Source organism: Schistocerca serialis, chromosome 8 (genome assembly GCF_023864345.2).
Source record: "Schistocerca serialis cubense isolate TAMUIC-IGC-003099 chromosome 8, iqSchSeri2.2, whole genome shotgun sequence".
Taxonomy (NCBI): domain Eukaryota; kingdom Metazoa; phylum Arthropoda; class Insecta; order Orthoptera; family Acrididae; genus Schistocerca; species Schistocerca serialis.
In genome coordinates, this window is record NC_064645.1 from 619796553 (window position 1) to 619824181 (window position 27629).

At 38.5% G+C, this 27629-nt stretch overlaps 1 protein-coding gene across 1 annotated transcript in view; it reads left to right on the forward strand.

Annotated features, from left to right (window-relative positions):
- Nucleotides 1-27629, forward strand: part of LOC126416261 (1-phosphatidylinositol 4,5-bisphosphate phosphodiesterase classes I and II) — a 395393-nt gene that overhangs the window by 138781 nt on the left and 228983 nt on the right. The window contains exons 5-9 of the mRNA XM_050083891.1: nucleotides 2948-3081; nucleotides 3182-3266; nucleotides 3387-3487; nucleotides 3575-3744; nucleotides 15669-15815. Coding sequence (XP_049939848.1) covers nucleotides 2948-3081; nucleotides 3182-3266; nucleotides 3387-3487; nucleotides 3575-3744; nucleotides 15669-15815 — 637 coding nt within the window. The remainder of the gene's footprint in view (nucleotides 1-2947; nucleotides 3082-3181; nucleotides 3267-3386; nucleotides 3488-3574; nucleotides 3745-15668; nucleotides 15816-27629) is intronic.

Here is a 27629-nt window from a genome sequence, read left to right on the forward strand (position 1 = left end):
ATGTATGTTGCAGCTGTTTGGGCCTCTGCAATGAAGTGAGGACCAATGAGGTGGTCGCCAGTGATTCCGCACCATACATTTACAGTCCACGGTCGCTGTCGCTCTACCTGTCTGAGCCAGCGAGGATTATCCACGGACCACTAATGCATGTTCCGTAGATTCACTGCCCTGTGGTTTGTGAAACACGCTTCATCGGTAAACAGGTAGAGCTGCAACCCATTCTCTGTCAATGTCCATTGACAGAATTGCACTCGATGATTAAAGTCATCACCATGTAATTGCTGATGTAGCGACACATGAAACGGGTGAAAGCGGTGACGATGCAGTATGCGCATGACACTACTTTGACTCAGTCCACTGGCTCTCTCAATGTCCCGTGTACTCATGTGTGGGTTCATGGCAACAGCAGCTAACACACGAACTGCACCCGCTTCTCCTGTGACGGGCCTGTTACGGACCCGTTTGCGTGCTACGACCATACCTGTTGCATACAGTTGGCGGTAGATGTTTTGCAATGTGCGGCACGTTGCATGCTCTCTGTCCGGGTACCGTTCTGCATACACCCTGCAGGCTTCAGCTGCATTTCGTCGACACTTGCCATAGATAAGTATCATCTCCGCCTTTTCAGAGTTCGAATACACCATGGTCACAGTTCCTACAACACTACACTATCACAGACGTCTGGTAACACGGTGTACTACAGTTGGTCTGCGTGCAAAGACGAATGCAGAATAACAATAGCAGCAAGCGCTACATGCGGACACTGCAACAGCTAGACCAAACCACAACAGTGTACTACAGCCACACTCGTAAACACGGTCGTCATCGTAAACATGTCCCTGCAGATGCTGCTCACCGACCGTGGCCCGTGTTTGTTACAACACGCAACTGAACATCGGAGGTTTCAAGTGTCAACTTTAGGTTACAATATCTCCGGATGTAATTAACATTTTACAATGCAACAAATGGCACTGATTACGTATTTGTTTATATGTTCAGATGTGCTAACAAAACTAACAGGGTTCCATTTTAAAAAACGGAGGTTTGTGTTAAAAAACATACTTCCATGCATTTTTGCATGGTTTGTATTAAACAATTACACTAGCCCCTCTCCTCACGTTCGGTCTGTGAAATCGGTTCGTCAGTATTTGATGTTGTTTACGAAATATATCCAGCGGTAACGTTAGGTGACTCACCCTGTATATTCACTTATGAAATTTGTTATTAACAATCCGAACGAATTCAAAAGTATAGCAGTGTACATGGCTACAACACTAGGAGAAGGGATGATCTTCACTACTTTAAATGTAACTTTGGCTTAGAAGGGGGTAAATTATGCTGCCACAAAAGTCTTTGTCACTTACCTAATAGCATCGAAAGTCTTACAGATAGCCATATAGCATTTAAAAGGAAACTAAAAGAATTTCTGAATGGCAGCTCCTTCTGCTCATTAGATGAATTTTTGGATATAGTAAGTGGGTGATTTCCTCACCCCCCCCCCCCCCCCCCCCAACCACCAAAAAAAATTAAGTGTCATGTAATATTTTGTGTAATGTAATATCTTGTATTGACACTTTTTATTAACCTGACATGTTCCACATCATTACGAAGTGTTGTATTCATGATCTATGGAACAAGTACTAATCTCTAATAAAATTGAATTCTGTTCTTGTGTTATTTTGACATAAAACAGCTACAGTTTCAAAATAGGTGGTGGCAACCAAAGGTTGGTGTAGCAGGAACAAAATTTTTGAGCAAGTTGTTTATTTCAAGATAAAATCAATAAGCCTTAATTGAGTGTAGGTGGAATTAGAGTCCATGGAGTATATGATATTGTGCAAAAAGCAACCAGACCAATCAAGAAAAAATAAGAGTTGACAGTTATAACTGATAAAAATGAAACAATTCACCATCCACCTATTTCGTTCACTTTTAAAGTACTAAAGAAAAATCTTGATATCATCTTCCAAAAATTAGTATTTATTTGTTCATTACTTATTTCTTGAGGAGTAACGACCACTCTTATGTTTAGTGCAGAATATATTGTTCTTTTATTCCTGCACTCAGTGGCTGTTCTTCATTGACATCCATGAACTTGACACCATTTTATTTGTTTCCATGTGTTCTCATGGCATCACCAGCATTTAGCATGTAATTAATCAGACTTTTAGAATCAGAATGGAAGAATTCTGAAGTTTTCCACCACAGAAGTATACAGTTAGTTAGGAAGAAACAGTAGTACCATGATCATCACAAATATATTTATGTGAGGAGAATCGATATTTATTTACTGCTTATCCAGAAGTGCCACAACATAATTTGTTGTCAAACACAATCACTGAGCCATAATGACTGTATGAGTCCCATGTTCTAGTGACTGTTATGTCACAGACTTGTGAGCTATCCAAATAATTTCATGACCATTCATCCAGCACCAGAAGATTCATAAGACACTCTTTAACATTAAATTTTACTGAGTGTTCTCACAAGACAGTCTTCTGTAAATAATATAAAGGTTGTGTGTTACAATTGTTGAAGCACTTACAGGAAGAGAAAAGCTAAGCTACAAATCAGAAAGCCAATAATCACAACCATTAGAAATGAAATGTGAGGCCCTTAGTGAATAATTTTCATTATAGCATTTACTGTTTCATTTATTAAAATTGTAGGTATAAGCAGAAGAAATGCTGAGTAGGTTTTAGTCTGATAATATTATCTGCCTCAAGCACACCACATGCTGGTGGCAGGTAATTCCATATGTAATGCTAGAAAGTGCCGTCTACGTTATAAATTCTTTTATTTTATTGTATTTATGTTCATGTCTTTAGCCAAACATATAGCAAATCATAATATGTACATTCGTGTGGCGTAGCACTGTTGCCCGTCGACCTCCTCAGTTGTTGCTCTGTGAATTTTTCATATTAATGTGTGTTCTCTTGTGTTTCAGTTATGGACTGAAGAAATTCTGAAAATAGCGTACAATATGCTTCAGCTTAATAGCTCAACATTGAGATTTTTGAAGAAAGTTCATTCTAGACTTATTCTATTGACAGACAAAACTGGAAAAATTCCCATTAAAAAGTATGTTAGTGTATTTTGAAATTATGGGTGAGAGAGAGGAAAGAATTTTACAATATAATCCACCTTGTCAGTCTTTTGATCTCTTTATTTGTGTTTTCAGTGTTATAAAAATATTTACACAAAACAAGGAAGATCGAAAGAGAGTTGAAAAAGCTCTGGATATATCTGGGTTTCCATCAGGGAAGGTGAGGATTTAGAGTTTCATACTTTGTTATGCACCTTCTGAAATGAATATAAATTATTTACCTTGCTTAAATGCATTTTACATTGCGACTGAATTAATGTCATGCAAAAAAATCTTTCAGAATGATGCTTTAAGTCTACAGAAATTCCAATTTGAGGACTTCTTCAACTTCTACAAAAATCTGACACAGAGAACTGAAGTAGAAAATATATTTGAGGAACTGTAAGTACAGTTCCATCTGATGTGAGATTGACATTAATAAGGATGATTCTGAAGTAAAACTGAAGCTACCTACCATGTTAATTTCAGCTGTGGCACACAGAAGAGAAGATTTATGACAGCAGCACAGTTTGTGGAGTTCCTCAATAAGACTCAGAGAGATCCGAGACTGAATGAAATACTCTACCCTTATGCAAACACATCTAGAGCTAAGGATCTTATTCAGCAGTATGAGCCCAATAAGTACAATGCCCAACGTGGTATGTTATTCATTTCATTTCATTTATTATCATCCTTTTCATCATTTACATGATGTAGGAATTGTCATAATACTGTCCAGAATATGCACAGCAGAATATTACAAATTTCTATCACACACACAAAATTAACATTATGTTGAAAAGTAAAACATTGAATTAAAACACATAAAATTAACATTATATAATATGTTGAAAAATAAAACATTGAATTAATGTGTTGTTTTTTTACATGCTCCTTTAACATGTACCGTATGTGATGGATTTATATATATTTAGTACATTTTGGAAAACACATATTACACATAATTTTAGAGTTAAAAAAAGTATAAATGAGACACAGAGCTGACAATGAGAACATGATATTAACAATACAACTATCTGTTAGTTATTTAAGGATTCAAAATATTCCTCTATGCTATAAAAACATTTATTTATCATAAACTTTTTTAATTCTGACTTAAATTTTCCTTCATCTTCTGTTCCCCTGATGCAGAGTGGCAGAGCATTATAAAGTTTTATTCCATAGTGGCTTACATGTTTTTGAGTTTTTGTTTTTCTTGTTCTTTCTACATGCAGATTCTTACAGATACGTGTATTGTAGTCATGAAGATCTGAATTTACATGTAAACTACTCAAGTGTGTTCTTGTATGCAGTATGCTTTTTAATATGTACAAAGATAGTACTGTAAGTATGTTTAGCTGCATGAACAAGGGCTTACAGTGTGTTTGTGGGGAGCTGTGTGTAATAATTCTAATGGCCCTTTTCTGTAATTTAAAAACCTCTCTCAAGTGACATTTAGTTGCACCCCAGAATGTTATTCCATAGGATATAATAGAATGGAAATAAGCCATATACACTAATTTTGTACATTCTGCACTGCAAACTCTAGGAATTACTCTCAGTGCAAAACATGCTGAATTGAGTTTCTTGGATATGTATGTGACATGGTCTTTCCAGCTCAAGTGCTGATCAATGTACATGCTCAAAAATTTTGTAGACGAGACTTTCTCTATTTCATGGGCACTCAGTGATAAACGGTGATCGTCCTTCTCATTTACTTTACCATACTCTATGTAATCTGTTTCATTTAAATTGAGTGTTAACTTATTTGCGTAAAACCACTGTTGCACACTCTTCAGGATCTTTTCAGCTGTTGTGAAAAAGGATTTGCTGTCATCACTTATAATTATGCTTGTATCATCTGCAAATAACATAATTTTTGATGATCTGTTGTGCCTTTCAATGTAATTTATATAGATTAGGAATAATAGGGGGCCAAGAACACTACCCCGAGAGACACCTATTGCCCCTTTCTTAGCATCAGAAACCCACTTTATTTTTTGCTTATTCTGAGATGAGGTGAGTTCCACAACCTGAGTTCTATCTTGGAGATAGGATTCAAACCATTTCCTCCCAATTTCTCTGATGCCTATTGCCTCCAGTTTGTCAAGGAGAATTTGATTATGTACTACTGTATCAAAGGCCTTGGAAAGATCTAGGATGATTCCTACCACACATTTGTTTTTGTCTAAATTTCTAATCATTTCTTCTGTATAGGCCTGTATAGCTGTTTCTGTGCTGTAACCTGTACGAAAACCGTGTTGATTACAATTTAGAAGATTGAAGGTGTCAAGGTAGCTTATGAGTCTAATTTTCATCAGTTTTTCAAAAATTTTTGATAAAGATGGAAGGAGCGATATAGGTCTATAGTTTTCTATCCCCATTTTTTAATAATGGTTTAACCTTAGAAATTTTCAGCCTTTGGGGCAACACACCTTCACTGAATGATAAATTGGCAATATGTTCCAGTGGTTCCAAGATCTGTGTGGAGACTTTTTTTATTATTGTCACTGGCACTTCGTCCAGTCCTGCAGTCATTTTGGGTTTCATACTGTTAATTACTTCCAGTATTTCATATTTATTAGTGGAACTTATTATCATGCTATTGACTACTTTTGGAGCTGTTGTTTTCTCTCCATTGGTAAAGCTCTTGCTTAATTTATTAGGTACACTTAGGAAGTAATTGTTAATGTAATTGGGCAAGACTTCCTTCTTTATTTCAATGTTACCACTAGATTTAAGTACAATATCCTGGTCTGTAGAGCTTTTTCCTATTTCTCTTTTAACAATTTCCCATGCGGTCCTTGATTTATTGTCTGACTTCCTTATTAGTCTATTGTTACTTAATATTTTTGCTAGATTAATCACCCTTCTATATACCTTTTTGTAGTTACTAACATGTTTTTTGAAATTAGAGTCAGTATTGGTTTTCATTTCAGAGTTTAGTCTTTTCATAGTCTTGGAAGAGCTTTTAATGCCAGACGTGATCCAAGAATTTGTGTGTCTATGGCTAGATGAGTTGATTTTAACTAATCTTTTTGGAAAGCACATTTCAAAATTTGTCATGAAAAGATAGGAGAAAACATTGTATGCAGCATCTGTATCAGTTTGTGACAATGCTTCTGCCCAAGATTGGTTAGTCAGTGTGATACCAAATTGGTTGCAGTTTTCGGGAGAAAAAAATTCTCTTATACATATGATGTACTGTTTTTGCATGTATTGGAACTGTGAGCACTTTAATAATAAGTGCGTTATGATCAAATATTCCTAGGTCAATATTCAAAACTTCTGTATCTGGGATTTCTGTATTTGAAAATATATTATCTATAAGACTTTCTGAAATGTTTGTTACCCTTGTAGGACTGTTTATATTAGAATATAGGTTGAAACTGTGTAGAATATTGAGGAATTTAATTTTAAATGGACTATCTACCAACATATTGACATTTAAGTCCCCACATAGAATTATTGATGACTTCTCATCATGTATTATGCTCAGTAGTTCTTCAATCTTATTTTAAAAAAATTATGCGTCTCCACATGGTGATCTGACATGACTGTTATTTTCCTATTTTTTACATTCATTTGCACTGCTGTTGCTTCAAAATGTTTTTCTATTCTCAGGAGTTCAGCTTCAGGCCTGTTTTTCACTTTAATATCTGATTTCACATAAATGCAGACACCCCCATTCTTGGCTTCCTTCCTAGTAAAGTGGCTAAACAAGGTATATGGGGAAATATTAATGTTTTCTAATTCATAATTTTTGCACCAATGCTCTTGAATACAAATACAATCAACACAATATTCACTGGCCTCAATCTCGAGATCTAGAATTTTATTTTTGAGACACTGTATATTAAGGCTAAGTAATTTTAAGCTGTTGCAACTCGGTTGAGAGGAACTCTCACTTGTAAATTCTGGTGTCAACGGTTTCTTCGTGTTGGGGCTGGGTGCCAAAAATCCTTTATGGACATTGGTTTCCTGCATCTTGTCTTTCTTTCTTCTGGATGTGCTGCAACCTTTGAAGCTGGAATTCCTATTGTATCTGATGACTCGCTGGCCGTAAGCACATTTCTTGCTAATGATGCCGCTGTATAGTCTGTAGCTGCTTCTGATACTGTTGGAGCTGTTGAGGAGGCTTCATTTGCTTCAGATACTTTTGTGGCGAGTGAAGATTCTGGATCTGTTGCTGGTGAATCAGCTTCATTTTTATGTTGGAGAATTTCAATTGCTGTGATGGGTGGTGGTAGTTGTATGGTAGGGCAATTCCTGTCTTCAACTGCTAACACTGCATTAAGTATTTCTCGACTAATGAATGCTTTTCCAAGTTTATTTCTGTGTAGCCCATGCCTGGTAAAGTGACTTCTTTCTGAAGATGGTACATTCACATATGTGGCATTCGGGAAGCTTCGGCATATTTTTTCAAATTCTCTATTAGTAATAGCGATTTCTTTGTTGATACAAGATTTTTCCATCAGATCATATCTTTGTGGTATACTTGCAAAATAGAAGTTCACATTTGTAATTTTCTGTAGTGTGCTTCTTAGCACTCTTGTGGCGAGTTTACCCTCATTCCTATAAACGCCATTAGCATCCCCGATTATCAAACAATTTCTTCCAGGCTCCAAAAAATGTTCACAGTTTTTTTAGAATTTCATTCATGGGAGTGCCTGGTTTTGTTATTCCACTAACCTTAAATATAGTTTGCATGATACACATGATACCAACTAAGCCCTTTCCATGACTGTCGGAGAGCATGCAAATATCTTCTTTGTTCTTCTTACTTGAGGTTGGCTTATTCTCATGACATGTATGTTCCCTGCTAATTATAGTACCGGTATTTCCTTGCTTGTTATTATGAGACTTCATACTTGACTGGTTTTTAATCTCTGCATTTAGTGAAAGTACTTCGTTTCTTTCACTATTTTCACATCTTTTAGGCTCATCGCAGTCAGTGCACTTCATGTCATCTTTTTTTTTCTCCCTGTTATTATATGTGTTCTCTATTATGAGTTCAAAGAACCATTGTTGTTCAATGTATTAGTTTAATGAATAGTGGCAGGAAAATGTGCTGTGCATAACAAAAATAATTGGCAGTGATACAGAGAAACATACGATCAGATGAAGCCATATTATATGTCATTTTGGTTTCACAAATAATTAACAAGAGGCCCCTTTTCCTTTATTAAAGATGCTGTGCTTTTTATGACTTTTCTTGAAAATTGTGATTATACACTAACCCACACATGGACTGTCCCTAATGGGTAACTGTCAGCTCACCAACGCAAATGACACTTTTTTTTCAACTTTAGTGACAATTTGTATGTGTGAAAACTGTGTTGAAATCCATGTTAAACTAATAATTTTATGTAGCTCAATGGCCTTGTGGAAGTCTTTTCAACTAATGCCACTTTGGCAACTTGTGTGTCTCCAATTGCCCTAGGTATACAACCAAGAAAAGGAGACCCACATTTTAAAGTGGAATTCGAACCCTGCGTCATTCCTGGAGTCTCCTCACACCATTGATAGGTGAAGGCTAGATTAAAAGTGGATTGGAAACTTGCATGTTCAGGTGCGGATTTGATCATATGACCTTTTGGTTTCTAGATGCACAATTTTCTAGTGGAGGGGATGACAGCTGTGAGAATGGAGGTACTTTTGATGGTTGTTTGGTGTAGTGTGGATGAAGCCATCAGAGAGGAGGTCAGCATCTAGGAACATGGCACACTGGGTTGAGGAGAATCAGGTGAAGTGGAAGGTGTTGTGGTTGTGAAAGAGTGAGGGTAGAGTATCTTGGACCCAATTCCAGATCATGAAGATATCATAAATGAATCTGAACCAGACCAGAGGTTTGGGGTTTTGGGTTGCTAGGAAAGTTACCTTTAGATGGCTCATAAACAGGTTGGCATAGGAAAGTGCCATGTGGGTGCACATGGCTGTGCCACAAATTTATTTGTATACTTTTCCTTCAAAGGAGAAGGAGTTACGTGTTAGGATAAAGTTAGTTTGGCATATGAGGAATGAGGTAGTGGGACTGGAGTCCGAAGGGCGTTGGGATAGGTAGTATTCAATTGCAGCAATACCATTGGTAACGAGCAGTGTGTATATGCCCAAGATACCAGGGAATCTGGAAGAACCTGAGAATTTTTTCATCCACAAGAAATTCAGTAAAAACCTAGGGATGTTTTAGGATTCCAGGAATTTTAAATTTTTTAGCAATCAGGAGTGGGGCTGTGAATGGGGATGGATAGCAGGATATGGGTGGGAGAGAGACAAGAGAGCTGTTAGGTGGGGCACCCTGTGACACACTACAACCCACCTACTACATGCTCCCCAAAATTCCCAAACCCAACAATCCTGGATGCCCCAGTGTAGCTGGTTATTATGCCCCAACTGAAAGGATTTTGGCCTTCATTCACCAACACATCCAACCAATTGCCCATAATCTAGCCTCCCACATCAAACATACAAATCACTTCCTTTACCGTCTTTCCAACTCTTTACCTCCTGGTTCCCTACTGTTCACTATTTACACCACATCCCTATACACCAAATTCCCTCACTCAGGGTGTATATGTGGACGAGGGAAGAAGAAGAAGAAGATTTCCTGGTTAAAAATATGCTTTTTCTTGGGCGAAAATACACTTTTTGCCTTGTGAAAATACGCTATACCCCTGTTGAAAGCACATTTTTTTGTGTTAAGTGACAATATCCTTTCCCTCAGAGCTGTATAACTTATCAATCCTTTGAGTGATAGAGATTTTATACACCGGCATAGAGCTTCCCAGCTCTTTAGTAAACGAAATCCAGCAAAAAATAATGCATGCTGCAAACATCTTCGATGCGTGGCAACATTTTCATGACACATTCTCAAATTATAAGAGTATAAACACGAATTCCACCAAATACAGCACTGAAATTGAGATTGTGATGTGCTTTTGAAAGCCAATCGTAGCTCATGTCGTGATCTTGCCAGCCAATACCAGCAGACAGAGCATAGCACATGTGAGGTAGTCAGCCAATAACAATATCACACAAATAGGTAAAGTTAATGGTTTAAACTAATATACAAAAAGTATAGCTACAAGAAAAGCTAAGATTTCCCACATATTACGGGCTGTCAATCCCCTCTCACCCTGAGCGGGTGTGGTTAGGCAGGACCCTAAGAGCACAGGTTAAATTGCAGCATCTGAGTATTTCTGACAAGCACGATTATAAATTTCACTTCTGTGCATCAAAAATTTCATGAGCTATCTGGCTGAATACAACCATGTTCTGTCCAGCACTTTGACTTTCCTACAGAAAAGTCAGTCATGTGTCAAATTGCTCAGGAACTTACTTTCCACTTTGTTTTGAAGGATAATTATACTTCTTGCCACTTTTATTGCTTAATTTGTAATCTATGAAAGAACAAAAAGAAATATGAAAAACTAATCTTGAAACTTCGCCTCTTTTTGCATGTGTCAGCAAAATTTTAGATAATGGCATGAATTGGCTGGTCTTCTGGGCCTGAAATTATTCAAAATGGGAAGTCCTCAGTGTTAAGTTTTGAATGAGAGTCTAACATTTCATGATTTAAGAAATTCATCACATATTTTCACACATAACATAATTCATTTTGCACACAAGAAAATTTACTTTGAAAGTAACACTTATCAAACCACCATTCGCACTATTTTCCTGCAACCTGTTCAAAATGTAAACAGCTGTGACATCATGCTCATTTCAACAAGGCCCACAAGAATGATGCATCGAAAGCATTTTGTTGTTACAAAGTATTGCGTAATCTTTGACACATTTTGATGTTGGCAGATGCTTGGGTATTCAATGGGCTTACTTGTTGTAAATGGTGGATTTTCTTTGCAACTAAACTTGCCATCCAGTTGGAGCTGCAAGTTGCTGAGGTCATTTGTGCATTAAGTGCACTTGCTTGTGTGTTTCCTTTGCTGAAAAAGGATCTGACCAAAAGATGTAATGTGTAACTGTGTTGTTTTGTTGTGCCTTTCCGCCACTCAGTGAGTCATCTCTACACTGAGTAGCAATCTATCCTTTGCTAATAATGTTGATATTCCAACCTGGCATTTCCGAAAGATCTTTTCAGCATCATTTGAAAATGCTGATCATCTCTGTGGAATGGCTGTTTTGGGTGTATAACTCACCATTTGTGGAGGAACAGTCATGTCTAGGTTGATGATGTGTCTGTTTCAAAAATGATGCTTAGCTTGTATTTATAGAAACTGTTCTGAATGGATTTGAATATCACTTGATGGAGAGTAAGCTGTCTTTTATATAATTTCCTAGAAGGTGGGTGAACTATTCAAACCACCAAAGGCACTAGTAATGCAGAGACCAATGTATTTTTGCTGGAAGGATTACATACATGACCAATGAGGAATTAATAACATTTACTTTTTTTTTCTTTGAAGATGTTTTAAATTTGCAACATCTGGAAAGAATGACCTGAATGAATCTCAGAGGATATACTAGATGTAAATGATTAAGATTGCAGAGAAACAATGTACATGCTGACCCAGGCACTTTTAAGTCAGTGCAAGGATTAATAAAGTGGCAAACTCTTTTAATGAAGAGCTACCAAATGAAGTGAAAATGTGAAAGTGGATGCCAATACCTCACTAACATCAAAGAGAACAATATAAGCATGTGAGTCTCCGTGAATGGGACTTAATGATCTCTCTCTCAGGAATGTGTTTGTCATTCCTTAGTGTTTTGGCTTGTAGATGACATGCTATTATAACAGTGATATCTGTGTGTGTGTGTGTGTGTGTGTGTGGCACGCGCGTGCGTGCACACAGTCTGTACGGCACTGTACTGAGGAAGTGATCTAGTCCTAGGTATTGCCTCTCCTTGTGCAACTATGCGTTTTTCAGGCAGGACAGTACCTGAAAATGTGAATCAGTTAATTATGGGTGCACCTGTTTCCTTGAAATGAACATTTGTGTGACAATTGTTACTTATGAAATATGTCTGGGATGGGGTTAGTTAGTTGCTTCTTCATGACTATGCTACAGTAAGCATTGTTGACGCTTTGTGGATTCACATGCAAATAGCTTGAAGAGAGATATCCCACAAACATTTGCTGGCTGGTGTGATTCCATGCTACAACATTTAAAGACTGTAATGCTGCACAAGGGTTAAATGGTAGTGGACATACATCTGCATTGGGAATGAAAAATATTATGTTAATAGATTTAATTATTATACAAAATCAAATAGAGGTAATGCGGGAGTAGATTTAATAATGAATAGGAAAACAGGAATGCGGGTAAGCTACTACAAACAGCATAGTGAACACATTATTGTGGCCAAGATAGATACGAAGCCCACGCCTACCACAGTGGTACAAGTTTATATGCCAACTAGCTCTGCAGATGATGAAGAGATTGATGAAATGTATGATGAGATAAAAGAAATTATTCAGATAGTGAAGGGAGACGAAAATTTAATAGTCATAGGCAACTGGAAAAGGGAGAGAAGGAAATGTAGTAGGTGAATATGGATTGGGGGGAAGAAACGAAAGAGGAAGCCGCCTGGTAGAATTTTACACAGAGCATAACTTAATCATATCTAACACTTGGTTCAAGAATCATAAAAGAAGGTTGTATACATGGAAGAAGCCTGGAGATACTGGAAGGTGTCAGACAGATAATATAATGGTAAGACAGATATTTAGGAACTAGGTTTTAAATTGTAAGACATTTCCAGGGGCAGATGTGGACTCTGACCACAATCTATTGGTTATGACCTGTAGATTAAAACTGAAGAAACTGCAAAAAAGTGGGAAATTGAGGAGATGGGACCTGGATAAACTGAAAGAACCAGAGGTTGTAGAGAGCTTCAGGGAGAGCATTAGGGAACGATTGACAAGAATGGACGAAATAAATACAGTAGAAGAAGAATGGGTAGCTTTGAGAGATGAAATAGTGAAGGTAGCAGAGGATCAAATAGGTAAAAAGACGAGGGCTAGTAGAAATCATTGGGTAACAGAAGAGATGTTGAATTTAATTGATAAAAGGAGAAAATATAAAAGTGCAGTAAATGAAGCAGACAAAAAGGAATACAAATGTCTCAAAAGTGAGATCGACAGGAAGACCAAAATGGCCAAGCAGGGATGGCTAGAGGACAAATGTAAGGATGTAGAGGCACATATCACTAGGGGTAAGAGAGATATTGCCTACAGGAAAATTAAAGAGACCTTTCGAGAAAAGAGAACCACTTGCATGAATATCAAGAGCTCAGATGGAAACCCAATTATAAGCAAAGAAGGGAAAGCAGAAAGGTGGAAGTAGTACATAGAGGGTCTATACAAGGGCGATGTTCTTGAGGACAATATTATAGAAATGGAAGAGAATGTAGATGAAGATGAAATAGGAGATATGATACTACGTCAAGAGTTTGACAGGGCACTGAAAGACCTAAGTCGAAACAAGGCTTCGGGAGTAGACAACATTCCATTAGAACTACTGACATCCTTGGGAGAGCCAGGCGTAACAAAACTCTACCATCTGGTGAGCAAGATGTATGAGACAGGCGAAATACCGTCAGACTTCAAGAAGAATATAATAATTCCAATCCCAAAGAAAACAGGTGTTGACAGATGTGAAAATTATCGAACTATCAGTTTAATAAGCCACTGCTGCAAAATACTAACATGAATTCTTTACAGACAAATGGATAAACTGGTTGAAGCCGACCTTGGGGAAAATCAATTTGGATTCTGTAGAAATGTTGGAACATGTGAGGCAATACTGACCCTACGACTTATCTTAGAAAATAAGTTAAGGAAAGGCAAACCTACGTTTCTAGCATTTGTCGGCTTAGAGAAAGCTTTTGACAATGTTGACTGGAATACTCTCTTTCAAATTATAATGTTGGCAGGGGTAAAATACAAGGAGCGAAAGGCTATTTACAATTTTTACAGAGAGCAGATGGCAGTTATAAGAGTCGAGGGACATGAAAGACTAGCAGTGGTTGGGAAGGGAGTGAGACAGGGTTGTAGCCTCTCCTTGATGTTATTCAATCTGTATATTGAGCAAGCAGTAAAGGAAACAAAAGAAAACTTTGGAGTAGGAATTAAAATCCATGGAGAGGAAATAAAAACTTTGAGGTTCGCCGGTGACATTGAAAATTTGACTCGTTCCACATCATTACGAAATATCGTATTCATGATCCATGGAACTAGTATTAATCTAATCTAATCTAATCTAATCATTCTAATTCTGTCAGAGACAGCAAAGGACTTGGAAGAGAAGCTGAACGGAATGGACAGTGTCTTGAAAGGAGGATATAATATGAACATCAACAAAAGCAAAATGAGAATAATGGAATGTAGTCAAATTAAATTGGGTGATGCTGCAGGAATTAGATTAGGAAATGAGATGCTTAAAGTAGTAAATGAGTTTTGCTATTTGGGGAGCAAAATAACTGATGATGGTCAAAGTAGAGAGTATATAAAATGTAGACTGGCAATGGCTAGGAAAGCATTTCTGTAGAAGAGAAATTTGTTAACATCGAGTATAGATTTAATTGTCAGGATGTCATTTCTGAAAGTATTTGTGTGGAGTGTAGCCATGTATGGAAGTGAAAATTGGACAATAAATAGTTTAGACAAGAAGAGAATAGAAGCTTTCGAAATGTGGTGCTACAGAAGAATGCTGAAGATTAGATGGGTAGATCACATAACTAGTGAGGAGATATTGAATAAAAGTGGAGAGAAGAGAAATTTGTGGCACAACTTGACTAAAAGAAGGGATCGGTTCGTAGGGCATATTCTGAGGCATACAGGGATCACCAATTGGAGGGCAGCGTGGAGGGTAAATATCGTAGATGGAGACCAAGAGATGAATACACTAAACAGATTCAGAAGGATGTAGGTTGCAGTAGATACTGGGAGATGAAGAATCTTGCACTGGGTAGAGTAGCATGGAGAGCTGCATCAAACCAGTCTCTGGACTGAAGACCACAACAACAACAACAACAACAACAACAACTTTCCTTGCTGCTGCTGAAAGAAGTGTAGATATAGATTTGGATTGATTGCCAATGCTGCTTAAGAATTCATTGTATCTGTAAAAAGAAGTCATGGCCGTGGCATAACTAAGAAAGAATTCTGAAAAATTTTGATGCTGATTTCTTTGTAGTGACCCCTTTAGTTTTCCTGCTATCATGATATTATCTTAATTTCCTTAATCATAATTGATGTTTTTAAAAATCCCGCAAGTGTGTCATCTATACTTTAAAAAAATTGCACCTGCTATATTTTTTTTCATCCATAACCTGATGTGTTTTGAATAATTGTTCTGATTGTCAAGTGCAAATATTTACATTGGTAAATTACGTGATATTTACATTTCTGTTGTTCTGCCTCTCTCATCCTGCATTTTGTCTTCTTCTGGTTTTTTGGTACTGTGCCCCCTCCATCCTGTAGAAACCCACACATTTACAATCACAAATGTAACTGGTGCAATTTTTTTTGTTTAAATCATTTTACTTACCTATGTTCAGTAACACTTAATTTCATTACCTGTAAATGTAAAAAATTTTTAAGGTTCTTTCTTGTTAACAGGGCAGCTGAGTTTTGATGGATTTTTGCAATATCTAATGAGTGAGGACAACCCGATTATATCAGCTTCAAAACTAGACTTGTCAGATGATATGGACCAACCACTTCCACATTATTTTATCAACTCCTCTCACAATACATACCTGACAGGTGAGTTAAGTGGCAATTAAAATGTAGTTAGTTTGCTGTTGAATTCATAAATAAAGAAGCATGTCACAAATGAAATAATAATCCATTTTTCATTGTTAAAAAGAATTAATATACATTTTTGTCGAAAGGGAGCATTCCATGTAGGGCCCCAGCTGTTTAATAAGCTCCCCACAAGTATAAAGTCTATTTGAAGACAATATACTCAACTTTGTAAATCTGGATCACTGTTTGCTCTCTGTAAAATAATACCTAGAACAGTAAACGTGCTGATTATGATTAAATGCAACACATGAACTATTCAGTGAAGCAAACTTTATATATACCTGTAGCAATGTATTGTAAACCATAATCTATTCTATGTTAATATTAACATACTTTTTTTTTAATGTCTGTAGCACACTGTGTGATATCAGATCATATGAGCCAAATAAATAAGTAAAATTAAAAAAATGAACTCAAACAGCTGCTAATGACAAAGAGTTGCGTGATCTAACAAACTTTGTTGGTCTAAAATAGACTGGAAAGAGGATCAGTGATAAGTGAGTCCACCAAATAATTCTGTGTCTAAATTACATTCCAAGAGGAGCATCAAATTAATGTTCTATGAAATCTCTGTTAATATGAAGATATTATTGCTACTTCCTTGGAAGTTTTTAAATTTCTCTTGCTTTAGAAATTTGTTACACCTATATGTAGCAATTTGTGGACATAGATTGATATCTTTTCACACACATTTTGTCATCACCACTGCTGGGAAACTTGAGACTTTCAAAATGTTTTACAACTGAAGTGTGCACAGAATATGTGAAAGTTCCATATATTTAATTATTGTATGCTTTTGCTTAACTTGCTTCATATTCAATAGATTGAGCAGCTTTGCTGTGAGTTCATATTACTGCAACCAAGTATGTAAAATTATTTTGTATGAGCTATAAATTCCGTTTTTATATTGCTGTCATCACATCCACCTCGAAAAATTGCTTTGATATGCTATGACTGTCCATGGAAAGCACACTGCAGTGACAAGAATTCCCTTGCCCAGTATGCTGAAATCTCACTAATGTCTTCACAGACAGGCACAACCCCCCACCCCAAACCTTGTCCACAGACAAATTTCCCTCACCATATCAGCACACACTCCTATTCCTCCTACCATATGAGGAGAACCAGCTGAAAAGGGCATCTGTTCCTTCCTTTAGTATCATTCTGCACCGTAATGGTTTACTGTAACCTCCACTGTGGCTTTGACTATTTATCATCATGCATGGAAATGAGAAACATCCTATCCACAATCCTTCCAACACTCTCCTAAAGTGGTATCCCAACACCCACCCAATCTATGAGATATCCTGTTCCATCCTCATGCCACACCCACTCCCAACCCCTAGCTATATGGGTCATACCCATATGGAAGACCCAGTTTAAAACCTATCTAATACACTCATCGAGCACATACTACTCCAACCCCATCAAAGGCTTATACTACCCCATTAGAGGCACGGCCAAGTACGAAAGCAGCCATGAAGTGTACCAGCTCTGCTGGAATATATGCACTTCATTTTATGTGTGCCTGATCACCAACCAGGAGTCCACTTGAATGAATGGCTGCTGCCAAACTGTGACCAAAAGCAGAGTTAACCATTCGGTGGTGAACATGCTGCTGAGCCCAGTACACTCAATTGCAGTGGCTGCTTCACAACCTGTGCTATCTAGATCCTTCCCCTCAACACCACCCTTTCTGAACTATGTAAATGGCAACTGTCTTTGCAACGCATCTTTTGTCCTCATAACCTGTCTGCCTCAAAACCCTAAATTCACTCATCCTGAATGCACACCCTCTTACCCACAGTCTCCCATTCCTCTGTTCTGTCACACCCCTCCAGATCACTTCTCCTTGTCTTGATCATCGTGTGTTGCACAAACTCACCGGTGCCGATGTTGTGTCTGTCCTCTGCACTTGTAACCCTTCCCCAACCCTTCCTTTTGCTGACTGCCTCCTTTCTCCCCTCTCCAACTCTACCCAACTCATTCCCTCACTGCAGCCAACCCACAGAGTCCTGGCATTGTGTATTCAGCCAGCGCGTTGTAGCTGAACGTGTGTGTGTGTGTGTGTGTGTGTGTGTGTGTGTGTGTGTGCGTGTTCTCTAGCTACATCAGTGATGATGGATTTACATTGAGGTGGAAAATGTTGTTTGTAGTTAGACAATAAGCTCTTATAAATATGTTACTGGACAGAACAAACAACACTAGAGAAAGTATGTGTATCTGATCATGACTTACACAGAGCAGAAGTAATAAATCTATGCAGTTTGACCGTTCCCTCTCTTTCCACCATAAAGAATCAAGGGGCTGTCAAATGAAAATGAGACAGGTGGGGGTAAGTAACCTGTTTATTATTTAAAAAGCAACACCATATCTTTTTAATGCATCTATCCCACTTTGAGACAAAATGGTGAGTGCCTTCAAGGAAAAATATTTGCAGTTGCCTTTGGAACCATGATTGTACACAGGGGTGCATCTCTTTGCTTGAAGCAAATCGATGGCCATGAATGTCATTCTTCATAGCTCCAAAAATATGTAAATTGCATAGGGAGAGATCGGGACTGTATTGATGATGGTGTAAGGGCTTTCATGTGAACTTATGTAGTGTTATCGAAACAACGTCAACAGTATATGGGCAAGCATTATCCTGCAAATGAATGATGCTGTCCCATTTGGACTTCATGGTACTCTTCGGTTTTTGCAAAGTGTCCACATACCACTCTGTGTTAATTGTGATGCTGTATTCTAGAAAGTCAATGAGCAGTGGGCTCTTGTAGTCATAGGAAGAAGTTGTCATGACTTTCTTCGAGCTGGCATACATGGCTTTGGGTTTTCTCAGTGACAGTAAATCCATGTGCATCCATTGTTGACTCTCTCTGCCATCTTTCATCTCCTGACAATATGGGTCAGGAAATGATATTCTTCATCGTGATATCATTCTAGGTGCTGCAGTGATGTCAACATTCTCCTCTGTCAGGCTATGGGGAACCCTCTGCATGTAGATTTTACAGAACTTCAGATGCTCTGTTCTGATGGCATGAGCAGTACCGCATTGATGCCCAACATTAGCTGAATGTCTTCCACTGTCTGCAATTGGCCATTTCTGACAGCAGGATCCACTGCACCAATGACAGCAGGATCCACTGCAGCAATGGCAAAAGAAGTAACTGTGAATAACAATAAAAACACTCAAGATTCAATACCCATTAAAATTATCTTAAAATCATAACAAGCATCTTTTGAGACCACTCAATTTTATTACGATAAGCCACCAGTGTGGTTTGACTCTTAACATGAGCAACTTCCTGAATGTTGGTATTCTGTAATTGTCCATATGCATTGTAAAAGTATAATCATTATAAAACTACATATGTGTCTATACTGATGTGAAACTGGAAGTTGCAAGTAAAGCACCTTCTTACAGCTATGTGGATTTTGGAAGCACCTTATCATTCTTGACTTTTTTAATTCTTGTAATTTTTATGATAATTTGAATGGTTATTGAGGTTTGAATGTTTTTTGTTGTTATTCACATCTCTAAGCAGTAGTTGCCCACCCCAGAAAGTTGTTGACACAATGAGCTTGTCCTGGCCGACTGCTGTCTTTCAGTGACACATTGCATTCTTAAAATCATTTACTCCACACAAACACTCATGCACATGACATACTGTGTTCAGCCTACACAGATATTTGGGCATTCATTTCACTTCCTGACACTCCTTGCACTGTCAGAAACCACACTACATGTCTCTGTACCTCTTTCCCGCTCTCCAGAGTGAGGTCAGATGCACAAACAACTCACTGATCTCATGTCAAGCATGTGTAACAGACAAATGGTACAGTGAATGTGCATGTTGTTCATTCCTGATACATCTACATCTACATCTACATCCATGCTCCGCAAGCCACCTGACGGTGTGTGGCGGAGGGTACCTTGAGTACCTCTATTGGTTCTCCATTCTATTCCAGTCTCGTATTGTTCGTGGAAAGAAGGATTGTCGATATGCCTCTGTGTGGGCTCTAATCTATCTGATTTTATCCTCATGGTCTCTTCGCGAGATATACGTAGGAGGGAGCAATATACTGCTTGACTCCTCGGTGAAGGTATGTTCTCGAAACTTCAACAAAAGCCCATACCGAGCTACTGAGCATCTCTCCTGCAGAGTCTTCCACTGGTGTTTATCTATCATCTCCGTAACGCTCTCGGGATTACTAAATGATCCTGTAACGAAGCGTGCTGCTCTCCGTTGGATCTTCTCTATCTCTTCTATCAACCCTATCTGGTATGGATCCCACGCTGCTGAGCAGTATTCAGGCAGTGGGTGAACAAGCATACTGTAACCTACTTCCTTTGTTTTCAGATTGCATTTCATTAGGATTCTTCCAATGAATCTCAGTCTGGCGTCTGCTTTACCGACGATCAACTTTATATGATCATTCTATTTTAAATCACTCCTAATGCGTACTCCCAGATAATTTATGGAATTAACTGCTTCCAGTTGCTGACCTGCCGTATTGTAGCTAAATGATAAGGGATCTTTCTTTCTATGTATTCGCAGCACATTACACTTGTCTACATTGAGATTCAATTGCCATTCCCTGCACCATGCGTCAATTCGCTGCAGATCCTCCTGCATTACAGTACAATTTTCCATTGTTACAACCTCTCGATATACCACAGCATCATCCGCAAAAAGCCTCAGTGAACTTCCGATGTCATCCACAAGGTCATTTATGTATATTGTGAATAGCAACAGTCCTACGACACTCCCCTGCGGCACACCTGAAATCACTCTTACTTCGGAAGACTTCTCACCATTGAGAATGACATGCTGCGTTCTGTTATCTAGGAACTCTTCAATCCAATCACACAATTGGTCTGATAGTCAATATGCTCTTACTTTGTTCATTAAACGACTGTGGGGAACTGTATCGAACACCTTGTGGAAGTCAAGAACACGGCATCTACCTGGGAACCCGTGTCTATGGCCCTCTGAGTCTCGTGGACGAATAGCGCGAGCTGGGTTTCACAGGACCGTCTTTTCGTATTCGTAGTTGTAAAATTTTGGAACACGTATTATGTTTGAGTATAATGACTTTTCTGGAGACTAGAAATCTACTCTGTAGGAAAATTTCTTAGGATTTTCTGCCAAGTCAGTACATAGAACTTTACTTTAGAATTTATTGAACGCCTCTCGCATAGCCCTCCTCACACTACATTTCGCTTCGCGTAATTTTTGTTTGTCTGCAAGGCTTTGGCTATGTTTATGTTTGCTGTGAAGTTCCCTTTGCTTCTGCAGCAGTTTTCTAACTCGGTTGTTGTACCACAGTGGCTCTTTTTCATCTCTTACCATCTTGCTTGGCACATACTCATCTAACACATATTGTACGATGGTTTTGAACTTTGTCCACTGATCCTCAACACTATCTGTACTTGAGACAAAACTTTTGTGTTGAACCATCAGGTACTCTGAAATCTGCTTCTTGTCACTTTTGCTAAACATTTCTATTTACGGCTGAAATCATCGATGCCGTAACCGCTTTATGATCACTGATTCCCTGTTCTGAATTAACTGTTTCAAATAGTTCGGGTCAGTTTGTCACCAGAAGGTCTAATATGTTATCGCCACGAGTCGGTTCTCTGTTTAACTGCTCAAGGTAGTTTTCAGATAAAGCACTTAAAAAAATTTCACTGGTTTCTGTATCCCTGCCACCCATTATGAACATTTGAGTCTCCCAGTCTATATCCGGCAAATTAGAATCTCCACCCAGAACTATAACATGGTGGGGAAATCTACTCGAAATATTTTCCAAATTATCCCTCAGGTGCTCAGCCACAACAGCTGCTGAGCCAGGGGGCCTATAGAGACATCCAATTATCATGTCTGAGCCTGCTTTAACCGTGACCTTCATCCAAATTATTTCACATTTCGGATCTCCGTCAATTTCCTTCGATACTATTGCACTTCTTATCGCTATAAACACGCCTCCCCCTTCACTGCCCAGCCTGTCTCTGTGGTATACATTTCAATCTGAGTTTAGAATTTCATTACTGTTTACATGTGGTTTCAACCAACTTTCTGTCCCTAGTACTATGTGGGCATTGTGACTGTTTATTAATGAGAGCAGTTCTGGGACCTTTCTATAGACGCTCCTGCAGTTTACTATTAGCAGATTAATATTATTATTCCCTGTTGCATTTTGCCTACTCCTACCTTGCCGCGTCTCAGGAGGCATCTTGTCGGGCCTAGGGAGGGATTTCTTTAACCTGAAAAACCCACATGTGCACTCCACACGTACTCCGCTACCCTTGTAGCTGCTTCCTGCGTGTAGTGCACGCCTGACCTATTCAGGGGGACCCTACATTTCTTCACCTGATAGCGGAGGTCGAGAAATTTGCACCCCAGATCTCCAAAGAATCGTCTGAGCCTCTGGTTTAAGCCTTCCACTCGGCTCCAAACCAGAGGACCGCAATCGGTTCTGGGAACGATATTACAAATAGTTAGCTCAGATTCCACCCCATGAGCAAGGCTTTCCACCTTCACCAACTCCGCTAACCACCTGTATGAACTGAGGATGACCTCTGAACGCAGACGGCAGGAGTCATTGGTGCTGACATGAGCAACAATTTGCAGTCGGGTGCACCCAGTGCTCTCTATCGCCGCCAGCAGGGCCTCCTCCACATCTTGGATGAGACCCCCCAGCAAGAAGACAGAGTGAACACTGGCCTTCTTCCCCGACCTTTCTGCTAGTTCCCTAAGTGGCTCCATCACCCGCCTAACGTTGGAGCTCCCAATCACTAATAAACCCCTCCCCGCATGTGCCTGCTCGGACCTTGCTGAAGGAGCGGCCACATGTCCACTCACAGGCAGAGCAGGCAATGGCACACGGCCTGCCTCCACATTGACCCTCCGCCTCGTGCGCCGCGAACGCCATTGGACCCACCTCTCCTCTTGGGGAGAGGGTGGCCCAACCGCGCCTGGTACCCGTGAAAATGTCTCGACAGCAGGGACAGTGGGTGAAGCATGTAACACCATACGATGCACCAGACTCCCCACTGCCGCTACACTTCGAGGCAGCAGCCTGAAGACGGCTGACCGCGGCCATCAACATGTTCAGCTGTTCGCGAACAGTGGCCAGCTCCTCCTGCACCCGTACACAGCAGTCACACATCCTATCCATCCTAAGAAATCAATTTACTGTAGAGAGTCAATCAGCTTTTAACTAGACTGCTAATTCACTAAAGGTGGCTGATAGTTGACTAAACTGTGGTTACTAGACACTTCTTGTAGAAAACAATGAAAATAACACTACTTGTCTCTGGACTGTATTCAAAACAAACACTAGCACTACTGGCACTGTGGCTGACTAAAGGGACTCTCTCTGACTGTATTCAAAACAAACACAAAATCTGTGGAACACTGTTACTAGCTCTCAATAATTAAAGCCTCCTAAAAGCAAAAACATACGGAAGAAGAAGTGACAAGTAAGAAAAATACAGTTAATACTTAAATTAACGTAGCTCGCTGCATAGCAGACGTGACACAGACAGCAGTTACGACGACATAGAGAGCACCTCTATGCACACACCTACCTACACAACCATGTCTGTGCCATACTGTTATATAGCCTTTCTCATTTCCAACAAACCTTATGGGCATATTATTTATGTATCATATGAGGACAGGAGAAAAAACTAGACAACTATTTACATTATACACAGATGCACACTGTCTCATGATCATAATGGGTGCATAGATATAACTCCAGGTTTAAAATCCAATTTCATTGGGGTAGATGAAAACATGCTCGTTGCACTCAGGGAATTTTAATTAGCTGGTGCTGCATACAGGAAGTATGCTCCTGGCGTTGACTGTTTCATGCCTGTTGCATGTTGAAATGACTGTTTTGCAGACTGATTGCTGTTTGCTAAGATAGTTTTCTGGATCTCAGTTGCTAGGGTTCTGATAATGAAACTTCTGAATGAATTGGTAATATTTTTTTTTTTTGTTTTTTTAATTATTATTATTCTTGGGTGTACACTCACCAAAGAATGAAATCATCTTATGGATGATGGTGAAATATTAGTAGGAACCAATGCCAGTACATGTTTGTGGGATGAATACACCATGAGATGAGGTACATTGATTGATTGAGCTGTGTGTCAATTATTATTGTGTGAGCACTGTTTAGCATGGTGGGAAAGTAGCACTCTACATCTGAGTGTGAAAGAGTTAAGGCTGATGGTCTGAGGACTACTGCAGTGACATTCCAGGCAGCTCCTGTTAACTTGTGGAGGATATTGTTGCAAGCTTTGATTTTAGTGGCCGCTTTCTGGAGATGGGTTTTGTATGTTAGTGACTTGTCTAGGGTCACACCTAGGTTTTTTTGGAGTGTTGCAGCATTGGCGAGTCTATCTTTAAGTGGCATGTTAGGTTTCTTGATTATTTGTTTATTACGTATGTGGGAAGTTGGTATGAATAGTCTTTTGGTAATTCAGCCAAAGATAATTGTTTTTGACTGGTTGAGAAATGCTTCTTTGTGTACAGTGTTTGAGGTAGTGTGATTGGGAGATGAACGAAGAACTTGTTTGTGTTAGTAACACGAGAGAGCCATGTAGAGCTAAGTAAGCAAATAGCAACTGACACTAACGTCCACACCCACAACACACAACAACTGGCCTTGTGCTTTGTTTAAGGTCACGGCCTAACATAAGCTCACCAGGAATTCTACTAATTTAAAGTGAAATATGCTCTCCTGCGGAACTTTCTGTCAGAATTAATGCTTCTGTGATGTTACTTTGGAGAGATGTAACTCTGTGAGAGGAGGGTTCTGATGAGTGAGATAATGCTTGACACTCTTGATCAAAGTTACATTGCTGCTCACTTTCAAGATTTTCCAAAGAGCGAGTTAAAGCAGCAAATCTTGCCACACAGTCTTTCTTTATTGGATTCCTGAGACCACATAGTCCTCAAAGTTACATCGCTGCTCGCTTTCAGGAAGAGTTTCCAAAGAGCGAGTTAACGCAGCAAATCTTGCCACACAGTCTTTATTGGATTCCTGAGACCACATAGTCCTCAGTCTTTTAGTCGTTCTGGTGTGTTCAGAAAGACTTGACTATTTTCTAGTATTTGTCTGTAAACAAAATTAAATCAAAATGTAATGTGTAGACACCCAAATTACAAGGCAAACTTAATAAATATGTTTTTGCTAGCAACAAATATAAATAAAACATCATGAAAGAGGCAAAGCAGTGTCATTAAGTTTTAAATACACAATGTGGAATTGGTAAATCTGCTTATCCATGCCAAGTAAATTTGCTATTGGTTTATATCCGTAAAGATAAGAATGCAGTGGTTAATTCTGTTACTGATATAAACTTCTGAAAATAGATTTGTCATTGAGTTTAAAAAAAAAACTAACAGCGCCATCTATTGGTTCTTAGGTGTACTATACTGTTATTATTAAACATCCAAACTACCAGGCTAAGCATATGATTTTGGATAAAACTTTAAATAAGATTCAGAGAATGATGCTTTCACAACTAGATGATGTAGCTGCTAGTAAACCTTTTGGGATGTAAAGTCGTGGTCTGAGAAACTCTTCTGTTCCTGATGTTTTGTCCAGGTCTGCACTGGACATACTCAGAGGTGCTCCTCCACTGAGTCTTGCCAATTGACTGGTCGGATGCCTTGATAGTGACATAAATACTGTAGGAAAGGGGGCTGTGGTCAAACTAACACATGATGAGCAGAGGTAATTCTTGTTAGAGATAAAACTTAACTATCGATTGTCATCTTGTCAAAGAATAAAACTGTCTAGTGATTCTCCAGAGCTACTGTCCATATGTTGCTAAGTTTCATTGCCTCCTCTTTCCTATTTAAACTATCCTGATGCTTATAAATTTCAATGGCTTCTCTACATAGTCATGGGTAATAATTTGACATTGTAGATAAAATTTCTGTTTCAGAAAACTTCACTTTGTGGTTTCCTGACTGAAGAGCATGCTCTGCTACAGCTGATTTCTCTATTTTTCTAGTTGGCGAAGGCTTTTGTGTTCTTTTAGCCATACATTTACACTCCTCTTAGTAGTTCCAATATAAACTTTACTACATGTACACGAATTTTGTATACACCGCATGTCAACAGAGGAAGGCATTTATCCTTCACAGATTGAAGTGCTTGATTTATTTTCTTTGTTGATCTAAATACCAGTCTGATGTCATCTTTCTGTAAAATCTTACTGATTTGGTCTGTTACTTTTTTAATAAAAGGGAGGGAAACTGTATTTCTCCATCGTTGTGGTTCATCCTTGTCCTTTGGTCTTCTGTTCCTTGGTCATAAAATCCTCTGTACCTTTTCCCCTGAGTAGCCATTTTTCTCAAAAGCCTGCTTCAGATGTTTTATTTCAGCATCCAGGTGTTTCGATGTGCATATTCTGTTAAATAACATTATCATTGTCTTCTGTGATCCAATCTTTGTTAAATAAAGCTTGTATGTTCGCCCAATCTACACTCAAGTTACCTGTGATAACCCCATGAAAATTCATGTGGTAGTTTTGGAAATTAGTGTGTTCAAACAGACAGACATGATGTTTTAGATGAAAATTTAAGTCATGATTTTTTTTCTGTGATTCAGTTTTGAATAAATGAAGCCTATATGTTGCCCCAAGATACAGTCAAGTTACCTGTGATAACTCCATGAAAATTCATCTGGTACTTTTGGAGATTAGTATGTTCAAACAGACAGACATGATGGTTTTGGATGAAACTTTAGATCACAATATCTTTTCTCTCATGATCCGAATTTGATGAAATAAAGTGTATTTGCTTCCCCAAGCTATGCTCAAGTTATCTGTGTAAACCCCATGAAAATTCATCTTTTAGTTTTGGAAATTAGCATGTACAAACATGGCAGTTTTACAATTTTATTATTAGTACAGAGTATTCATCCAACATCTTCAGATCTGATGTTAGTGTTGTTTCTGCTTCCCTAAAGCTTTGATTATGAGCAATCAAAGTAATATTATCAGCATAAATAAATTTGATAGACTTTGTTTTGAAGGTATTGTGTTTACAAATTAAAAAGATGTGAAATAAAAACAGAATTTTGTTGGATATCCTCTTTTATTTTATGAACTCTACTTCTAGAGTTCTCTATAAACATCTGACAGTATCTGTGGCCAATTAGAGTGGTTAGTTTCTGACATGGAATAATACTGATGACTTTGAGCAGAAGTCTGTCATGCTAGACAGTATCATAGGATGCAGTTAGCTCTAAGAAGATTTCCATGATCATTTTCTGCTTCTGAAAGCAATTTTTGATATAAGTTACTATTGGTAGCACCTTTTCCTTACATACTCTTTCTGGACTGAAATCAGCTTGTTCTTTAGAAATGTGTTTGTTGATAGCTGAGCAGATTCTGTTATGAACGAGTTTCTCCAGGAGCTTGACTGGGACACTATGAAGGACAATGGGGTGGTGCTTTTGAGGAACCTTTTTTTGGCTGTAGTATAAGAATTATCTTAATTTTCTTAAAGAGAGGTGGCAGATGACCTGTCTTTAAGATCTATGAAAGGAAAGTGTTTAGCAATTTGGCAGTAACAGTATCACAGTGCTACAGAAACTCAGGATAGATCCCATTAACACCTGCTGCCTTTCTAGATTTCATGTTCTTTGTAACTTGTGTGGTCTCTTTCAATTGAAATGTGTTCGAAAACTCAGATGTTTGTGGAGCCGACAGTTTCTTTACTTTTGAGAGTTCATCTCTTG